Source organism: Glycine max, chromosome 16 (genome assembly GCF_000004515.6).
Source record: "Glycine max cultivar Williams 82 chromosome 16, Glycine_max_v4.0, whole genome shotgun sequence".
NCBI classification, from domain to species: domain Eukaryota; kingdom Viridiplantae; phylum Streptophyta; class Magnoliopsida; order Fabales; family Fabaceae; genus Glycine; species Glycine max.
In genome coordinates this window covers 34,418,218-34,428,247 of record NC_038252.2, presented here as the reverse complement: position 1 = coordinate 34,428,247, position 10,030 = coordinate 34,418,218, and the positions used below count along the sequence as shown (strand labels likewise).

The 10,030-nt window shown below is 28.2% G+C and overlaps 1 protein-coding gene across 1 annotated transcript in view; it reads left to right on the top strand.

Annotated features, from left to right (window-relative positions):
* The first annotated feature begins 2,340 nt into the window (after positions 1-2,340).
* Positions 2,341-10,030, top strand: part of LOC100806934 (uncharacterized) — an 8,915-nt gene continuing 1,225 nt past the window's right edge. The window contains exons 1-3 of the mRNA XM_014768537.2: positions 2,341-2,483; positions 5,747-5,815; positions 8,996-9,074. Of these exons, the coding sequence (XP_014624023.1) occupies positions 2,375-2,483; positions 5,747-5,815; positions 8,996-9,074 (257 nt within the window). The 5' untranslated portion in view covers positions 2,341-2,374. The remainder of the gene's footprint in view (positions 2,484-5,746; positions 5,816-8,995; positions 9,075-10,030) is intronic.

Here is a 10,030-nt window from a genome sequence, read left to right as displayed (position 1 = left end):
TCCCATTTGATATTTGCATTAAAAAAATATTGTGAAGTGGGCTAGTTAATCTCATTTCCGAAAAAAAAAAAAGGTAATTGAGAAGATAAAAGAGCATTACCAGCCACTTATTATTAGTCACGTGATATTAAAATTGACTTGCAGAAAAAAAAATATTGTCAAATAGGCTAAGTAATAACGTTACAGCAAAAAAAGGTGGTTGGGAAGATAAAATTAAAGAGTATTAACAGCTACTTATTGTTAGTCATGTAATATGAAAAATTAAAAATTAACATTTGCATATAAAAGTAATCTAAGGTATTGCTAACCAATGTTTTTAGTCTATTGGTTAAGAAAATAAAACAAAAAATATTTATTATAAAAATCATGGAAAAATATAAAAAAATTATGAATAACGCAATTTTGTGTTTTTCAATAAAAACAATTCTTTTTAATTTCTTAACTAATGTTTTAAGAACATTTTTTAGCATTTGCCTAAGAGTGTGTTTGGATGGGGAAATTTTAAATTTCGAGAAATTTTAAATTTTAAGAATTTCAAATATTTCAATTGAAATTGTTTTATTTTTAAAATTTTGTGTTTGGATAAAAAAAATTAAAATTATGAGGGTGAAAAAAATGAATGAAAAAAAGAGAGAACATGTGGTTGATGTGCTAGTTATACGTATTTCTCTACACTCACACCTGATTGATGTTACACGAGCTCAGAGGGTGTTTCTTGAAAAAGAATATAAGAAGAGAATTTTAATTTCTCATAAGGAAATTAAAATTTTTAATTTTTAATTATTTAAAATTCTGTTTTAAAATTTCAAATTTTTAAATTCTTCAAAAAAAAACATTCAAACAATAAATTTTAGATTAAAAATTCAAATTCTTTAATAAATTAATTTCCTTAGTTAAAATCCAATATCTAAATGCACTCTAAAAGTAATTTATCACATTTGATGTCAGCAGTTATGGGCGGAGCCACTTGGGGAGCAGCGAAGCCATGACCTCCCCAAACTTTTGAAAAATTATTCATGTATAGGTGTGTTTTGCTGGACCAAGAGAAATGCCAATCTTGATTTGAAGGAAGATATGGTGAAAGATTTAATGTTTAGGTACAGGACATGGGTCTGTGTGGGGTTGGTTCGTTAGTCCTGGTGAATGATGAGTAAATGCTTAATTATTAGGATGAGTTAAGTACGTCCATTATTAATGATGTGTGAGATCATGGATGAGTGACTCAAGAACTTTCATGATCATGCATGTGTGGGTTTGAGGTTCCTTTTGTGATGTCAAGATTGATGGACATATATAATGAAAGAGATATTTTATAAGAGAATGAAAAATAAAAATTAAATGAGTCATATAATCAATGATGATGAATATTCATTAATTTAGTTCATATGTGAATATTTAATATTTAATGATTTAGTATGATTTCTAATCCTTAAGGGTTTACTTTAGTGATTATTTAAAAGAGAAAGTAATACTTTATATATGAAATTGATGATTTATTCTTTTTTTTTCTTCTTAGTTCTTAGATTCTCGCACTTAACTTTTTAAAAATATAATTATCTTTACTTGATATTGATATGATGGGTTGAATAACTTAATTAGTAAAAAATTATTGCATGATAAGTTATTTTAAGATTTTTTTAAAAAAATATTAAAAAAATTTAGATGAGATTATAAAATGAAAAATCTATGAATATTTTTTTCATTCCAATCTTATTTTTGACTCCCAATTTTTTGTTTCAAGCTCCAGCACTGCCCCAAGCATTATATCGTGTCTCACAAAATAACTGGAATATTGAAGGGAAATACAGAAATAGAACAAACAAAAGTTTCTCATCACATTAATTTTTTATTATGATATGAATTATCAATTTGTATGACCTAGATAGGAACCTCTGAAATTTCATTCCACCTGCTAAATCTTAATCGCTAATATGATCCTTTTTTTTTTGCGGGGGGATTGGAGAAATTAAAATTTAGCTTCAATAATTTTAAAAGAAAATTTAATAAGTGCATGTCTTTATCTTTTTAAATTATACTACTTAAGATTTAAATCAAGTATTTTCAACAAAGAATGATAATTTTTAAAATTTTAATAATTACATAATCTATTTTAATTTAACATTTTTAATTACTTAATTATGTATATTGATTTTAAAAAATAAGTATATATCAAAAACTATCCTCACAAACGAAAAATAATTAAAACTATAACAACCTAGTGTTAAGTCAAAATGATGTGGGGTTGTATATCAAGATTCAACGTGGTCCAGATAAGCCACTGATTATATAATACTAGATTTCTTGCAGTCTATTACTAGACAAAAAAACTGAGTTGGAAGAACACAGAAAAAGAAAAGAAAAGAACAAACAAACGATGGGGTGGCCATTCAGCAGAATAGGAGCTTCTGGGTTTTCATCATATTCTACTGCCAAGGAAGTTACTCATGGAATCGATGGAAGTGGTCTCACTGCTATTGTTACAGGTCACTTTTTTCTTTGTCTTTCTCAATGTTTTTCTTTTCTAAAGGTGATATATATATATTATAGGTCACCTATTCAACCCATATTCTAACCTAAGGGTAATCTCATTTTGAAAGAAAACAACATATAAAAAAATATATAACATTAGTATGTTAAAAGAGGTATAGAAATTCTTCATTTTTTTAACAGTCATGTATTAATACAACTCCTTAAGTAATACATCATTCTCAAGTCACACTTATCAATAAACATGTCTAACTATCATGTTATGTCTTGCTAACTCTTTACTTATGAAAGATTTCACCTTTTGAATGATTAACCCTAATGCATCCTTTAACATAGTCACATTTTATGATCTGACCATTCGAAAAGACTTGAATTAACCCTATAGAAGAAGTATGGTTTTATTGAAAATAGATAAGCGTAGGTAGTAACTTATCTAGATAAGACTTGCAAAGACCTTAATCTATCTAGGGATTTGTTCACCTATCCATTTTATAGGTCTATTCAACGTTAGTCACCATGACAATCTCTAACACTAGGTTAAGGGTCTTCTTAGCAACTCCAACGTGCTTACTCTCATGCAATGTCATTCATCAATGCATATATGTTATGATCATTCAAATCAATATCAAATGTCATCACAAATTCATTCACCAACCTCAACACCATAAGAAGTTATAGCATCATAGATTCACCTTTCATTCATTTATCGCACTCATGACCACATATAGTTCAATAAGTATAGCAAGACATTCATGCAAACAACTCACTAAAAACTCATTTGAATGTGAATCTCATTATCTCAACATAAAGTTAACTCTAATAATAAAATAACATCATCTCAACCGTATATCATATTATCATAATTCCTTAAGATCTCAAAATAGTTCATTTATGCAAGGAAAACAAACATTAATCACATTTATATCAAAACTGATCATTGGACTCAAAAACTGATCACTGGACTCAAAATGGTTATTAGTCGTGACATTGGACGCTGGATGCAAAAATAGTCATTGGAAATTGGACATGAAAATGTTCACTGGACATTGGACGTGAAAATGGTCACTAGATGCAAATTTTCTAGAATTTCAAAATTTCTGTAGAATTGTCTTTCTTGGCTTCCAAATCATCCCAAAACAAACTCAAACTTTTTTCCATCAATTCCAAATACTTAAACAACAAAAAATCAATATTCATCAAATGATCAACAACCTAAATTTTAAAACTTAAAACCTCAAATGCTCAAACTTCCATTTTTAACAACATGATTCATTTTTAAGTAACCTCGAAACCAATTCAAAACAACCGAAGCATTGAAAAGGATAAAGTTTTTCGTATCTATAAAACCCAAGGAACTTGCTTTGAGATGAAACAAAGGAAGAAAAGAGGGAACTTTGGATCCAAGGAGGAAGTTTTCTTCAACTCCACTAACAATTCAAACTATAAGGGCATTATCCATACCCAAAATCAACCCAAAGTCAGATTCAAAACTAAAAACTAAGTCTTTTCCATGAAACCTTCGTGGGTGCCCTAGTGAAAAACGAAAATGGAATATAAAAGAGGAAGGAAGGGTGTTTATCACAAAAAGGAACAACCAATGAACACTAAATAGAGAAGGAAAAGATCTCCTTTGAGCAAGAAAACCAAGTTCTCAATTCTTCAAAGAATTTGTTTTCTTGAAGAGAAATAAGAGAATAGAATGAGAACTTTTGTGTTTGCGTTTAAGATTTTTTAGAGTTGAAGAAGAGTTTATGACTCTTGTAATTCCTCCTTTTTCACACATAAACTTTACTATACACACCTGTCCCTCCAAATATAAACTAAAATCCATCCTCTTAAGCCCAAAATATTAAAACTCACTAGCCACATACACACATAAAATCAAATCACCAAATTTATTAATTAATTCATTCAAGTACTTAAACTAAATTTAATTTCTCTTATAATTTAATTAAATCACTTGAATAATAAATTAAAAAAATATGTTATAATGACTTTCAATGACTTTGAGCACCAAACATCTTCTTCATTGGGCCCACACTCTTATAGTATAAGAAACTAGTGAATCTACAGGTAGTTAATGGATTGTATGATCTTATGTGGCAAGTGATTAACAAACTTAACACACTTTGGGTAGTTCATCAAAGTTGACCAAATAGTTGGCCACAATCATGTTTCCATGCTTGAGTTCCAAGAACTCAGTCTTCTTGTGATTCTAAATGTCCTCATGAAGGTGCTTTTCCAAGAAAATCTCTTTGAAAACTTCTCAAGTGATCACTCTATTCTAAGTTGTACCATGTGAGGCTAGCTTAATTTCATAAGTATTGCCCTCACGATAAATATGACTGACAAAAAGATTCATATGTTTGGTAAAAGCTATGCATTTCTTCTACTTTTTTTCTATTTTTCCTAGGAACTAATCTTCTATCATTCTGAAAAGCTTTAGTGACCAACATGAAATTGCATTCTAGCCGCAAGTTTAACCATCCATTTTCATTAGCAAAATCAATGGCCTTCACTGCATCAACCAATTCCCCAAAATTACATTATTGATACCAAGATTCATAGCAAAGAATCCAAGAATGGCAACAAAGTTCTCTGTTAATATTCCTCCATAGTAAGTTGCCCCAAGAGAGCCCTTAGTCGTCCCATCAGTGTTACATTTTACTTGATTGCAAAAAGAGGAAACCATAACTAACCTTAACTATACTTTAATTTGTTTTAATTCCCAAAGTTTTCAAACTCTTAAAAAAAATACTTATACTTTATCCTAATACTTGCACACTTTTAAACAAATATGAAACTCTATAAAATTTTCCGTTTGTTTTTACAAACTTGCATCTTATATTTGATTGACATGAGCATCGAGTGGTCTTGGTGCTGAGACTGCTCGTGTTCTTGCTTTGCGTGATGTCCATGTGATTATGGGGGTGATAGATATGATTGGTGCAAAAACTGTTAAGGAAGCAATACTTAAGGAGGTTCCCACAGCTAAAGTTGATGTCATGGAGCTAGATCTTAGTTCTATGACATCTATCCGGAATTTTGCTTCAAAGTTCAATTCATATGGTCTTTCATTGAATATTTTGATGTAAGAATGCATGGGCTACATTGTCAATTTTTTATGTGTGTTCAATATAATTGTACATCTCTCTCTCTCTCTTTAAGTGCACACATCTTATCTCTACCATTCTCACAAACAATTTAATTATAATGTTGTGTAATTTTTTATTTTTTGTAATTCAAAGAAACAATGCAGGAATTTGTGCTGCCCCTTTTGCACTATCCAAGGATAACATTGAACTTCAATTTGCCATAAATTACATAGGTATGTTGAAACTATCTAATTCCATAACAATTTTTTATAAGTATGTCTTGGTTGGGTGGTGTGTGCATTTGTTCATGGATTTGAGTGTCTTATGTAGTAGCATACACATGTGAAACATATTTATTCATGGTATGTGTGTGCATATGTGTGGGTGGTGCATCTCATGAAGTAGCATAGAAACCTAAAATCTCTATTTGTGTGTTTTCTATTAGTGATGCATGCATGCTCATGTATGTTGCTTAATTATGCAAAACCTATCTTTTATATGTGTGTATTTGTACACATGTTGTACCTACACGCATGTGATGTATCTTTAGTAGGTAATGCGCATATTCATATGTGTGTCCGTTTGTGTGTGTCTTAGGAAGAGACATACACATGTGACACCTTTCTTTTTACATGTGTATGTGCACGCATGTGCATGTACATGCATGTATCTTAGTCGTGCGAAAAGGTTATAAATAATTGTTGCATATAATTATGTGCAGAGTATTTACACTAATGATTTTCCATAAATTGTCAAATATTTCTTTTATTATTTAGATTAAAACATAGGCCAAGAAAATGTCAAAATAATTTTAATCTTTTAGTTTTTCTACAACATAATTCCACAGGTCATTTTCTTTTAACAAATGCGTTGTTGGATACTATGAAGAAAACAACAAGTGAAAGTAAGAAACAAGGAAGAATTGTTAATGTCTCATCAATTGGTTATCGATTCACATATCATGAAGGAATCCTTTTTGACAAAATTAATGACCAGTCAAGGTAAAAAATATACCAAATATAATATCTATGATTGTAAATTATTCTACCATATTCTTTTTCATGGAAAAAATGTTTATGAAGCCTCCCTCTTCTAAGAATTTATCAAAAGAACAATTATGCTAGAGACTTCAATTTTTTTACTAACAATTTGGCTCTAATATTTTTGTTCAACTCTTGAAATGATAAATATTATTGTCAAACTTTAGTTTATGATATTATTTATAGATATATGTAATATAAGGTTTTACATAAATATAATGTGTATGAAATGGTCTATCACTCATAATTAGAATGTCAAATTAAGTATCTATACAAAAAATAATTGATAAGATCTGATGCACTTGGATATAAAAGTATGTTGCATTTAGTATTAGATATCTTTAACACAAAAAATCCAACATATCTTTTATTTTATTAATTTATTTTAAGGTTATTATACTAATTGAATGTTTTATTTTAAAAAATGCGTTGATCAAAGACATGTCCACCATTGACTTCCTATTTTAAAAAAGTTAATAAGGCTTCTTTGTTGGATCACGGGTAACCTAGAAGATGAGTGGCCATGGCCAGTAAACAATGTTGGAGAAAAATGAAATAATAGATTTTTTTTAGCACTACACTCCCTCGTGTTGATCGACATTAAATTTTTTTCAAGGTTTTTTTTTTCTCATGCATCAGAAAATCATGTTACAACACCTCCTCTCCCACCACCATGCCAACCGATATGGAGAGAAAGAGATAAAGATGGAGGATCCCATCAATAACATGGAGAGAGAAAGAAAGTTTTGTAACTTATAGAAGGAGAGAGGAGAGAAAACATGTGGAATAAGAGAGAGAAATAATTTTTTTATTTTTTATTTAAAAAGTAAATGATAAAGTACAATAAATATTCATAAATTAACTTATAGAAAAAATTGAGTGGGTTATTGAATTTATGATATTAGTTACTGATGCACTAACAAATTTTATATATATATATATATAACCAATTATGCATTATAAGTTTTTTATAAAGTATTAAGAATTAACTATATTCCATTCAATAGGAAGAGTCTTATTTCTATTTTTATACTATGGATCAATAAAAAGATAGTATTATTCATACAACAAAAATTCACAAGATATATTATAAACAAAGGGAGACAAATAGGAAAAGAACAGAGAATGTGAGATGAAATGAGATATAGAGAAACAGAGAAAAATTATTTATAATAAATTGTGAAAACATTTTGTAGATGTAATATTTCTATATAAAAAAGGAAAAGTTTAAAAGTTATTATATTTCTCAAGAGAATAAAAACTTAATATAAAAAAGCTATATATTAACTCTAAGTTATAGGAATAGCTTTCTTTTTTAACATCCAATCATTAGAAGAGATTTCATATTCTCTAAGAGAGAATTATGCATATAAACTATGGGAACAGATATGGAACTCACAAATTTCATCACATTCTTCATAGATTTAGTTATCATCTTTATACCTCCCTTTTATTTTAAACAAATGGTACCAACCAAATCCATTTTCTATCAAATCATTAAAAAAATTGTTATGATTGCTTGAGTTTTCTTTAATTTGATTAATAATTTTTGGATTTTAAACTATCTTGTTTCTGAACAATTTTCTAAGTTTAAACTATATATATATATATATATATATATATATATATATATATATATATATATATATATATATATATATATATATATATATATATATGTGTGTATGTATGGAGGATAGTGTTCAAATTATTAGAGTAATGATGACATTTTTTTTAGCGTCTACATGATTGAATAATGATAGATGTGGCCTAAATGGAATTTTTTTAGGCAAAATGGAATTTTGTTTGATATTTATTTAATGACCAGACTTATATAATTAATCAAACATTATAAGTTGTTCCTTTTGAGATGATCTTATAAGGAATTTTTTTATCACTGAAATTGTTGTCATTAATTAGATGATGAGTTTTGTAACAGGGAGACACAAAAAGTCTTATTTTTATGATGTACTAAAATAAAAATAAGAAAAGTTCAAAAGTCGTTACTTTTCATTAAATATTATGTACTTTATAAAAGGGTTGTCATCTTCAAGTTATATAAACGATGCTCTTTTTCCATATTTCATCATAAAAAAATAGAAGAGTCTCTTTATTCTCCGGTATATATTGTGTATAAAAGACTAGCTAGAAGATTAAGAACTTAGAAATTCCAACATCATATTATTCATGAAATCGAATATACTTCCACTTTATTGTTAAATATATTTTGTTGATGACTTAACATAAAAGATCCCATTTTATGATGGTTATCATTTTTAAAATATCTTTATTTTACATATACACAATTAAGAACTATAGCACGTCTGCAAAATCTAATTGTTTTGCATAATTTATTTGCTTCCTTATTTACAGTTACAACAATTGGTGTGCATATGGACAATCAAAGCTTGCTAATATTTTGCATGCCAATGAACTGGCAAGGCGTCTCAAGGTTGCCCCACAACGAGTAATTTATTATTTCATTGTTATGAGTTGGTTAATAATTTTAGACTTTTTTTTTTTACCATAAGGCCATTATAATAAACATTACCACCACTGTTGATTTTTCTAAACCTTACCTTTGGCTAATTACTAAGAGGTCGATATACCTTATCTTACATTTGTTCTTTGCTTTCTCTATCATGCTTCCATTATTTAATTAAGGAACTAGTACTTCTAAATAAATATTTCCAAATTATGGCATGACCTACTTCTATGTTTAATTAGTAAAGGCCATTTAGCGTAGGCTAGATAAGTGGTTAAAACCTAATTGAAACAACCACTCATTGCGAATAAACATAAATTAAGTACAATATATGAGTTTGAATATATTTGCTTTTTTCTAGCAATCTAATTTTACTAGTGTTTATGTTCCTTGGTTCTTGTACTTGACATTTGATTACTGAACTTTAGCACAACTCATGTAATAGTTATATTTTCTTCCTTAATTTATGAAATTCATTTGACCTTTCAAAAAAAAAAAATATTACTTATTGACATTGCCAATCTTTTTTACTAGATGATTGCAAACAATTATTTAGCAAAATTTTACAATTATTATAGTAGCTACCAAGTTTTACAAGTCCTTGGTTTGAGTAGGGTTTGTAGTCAAATTAGGATTTAGGAGCTAGATGCCTAAACTACGTATTCCTTGTCATATAGTTAATCTTGAAACTTCTAGCAATCACAATCATCAGAAAATTTGAATTATTTTAGAGACAGCATAAAAAATAGTTTTAATTTTAATTACAAAAATACCACTTTATTTTCACTTTGTTTCCTTTTTTAAAAAAAATGTATAAGAAACTATATAAAAAAAGATACAAATTTAAAGATATTAATGTGACATTTTTGTAATTAAAAATGACAATAGAAAATGTTTTCTCAAACTAAACAGCTCTTGTTCAA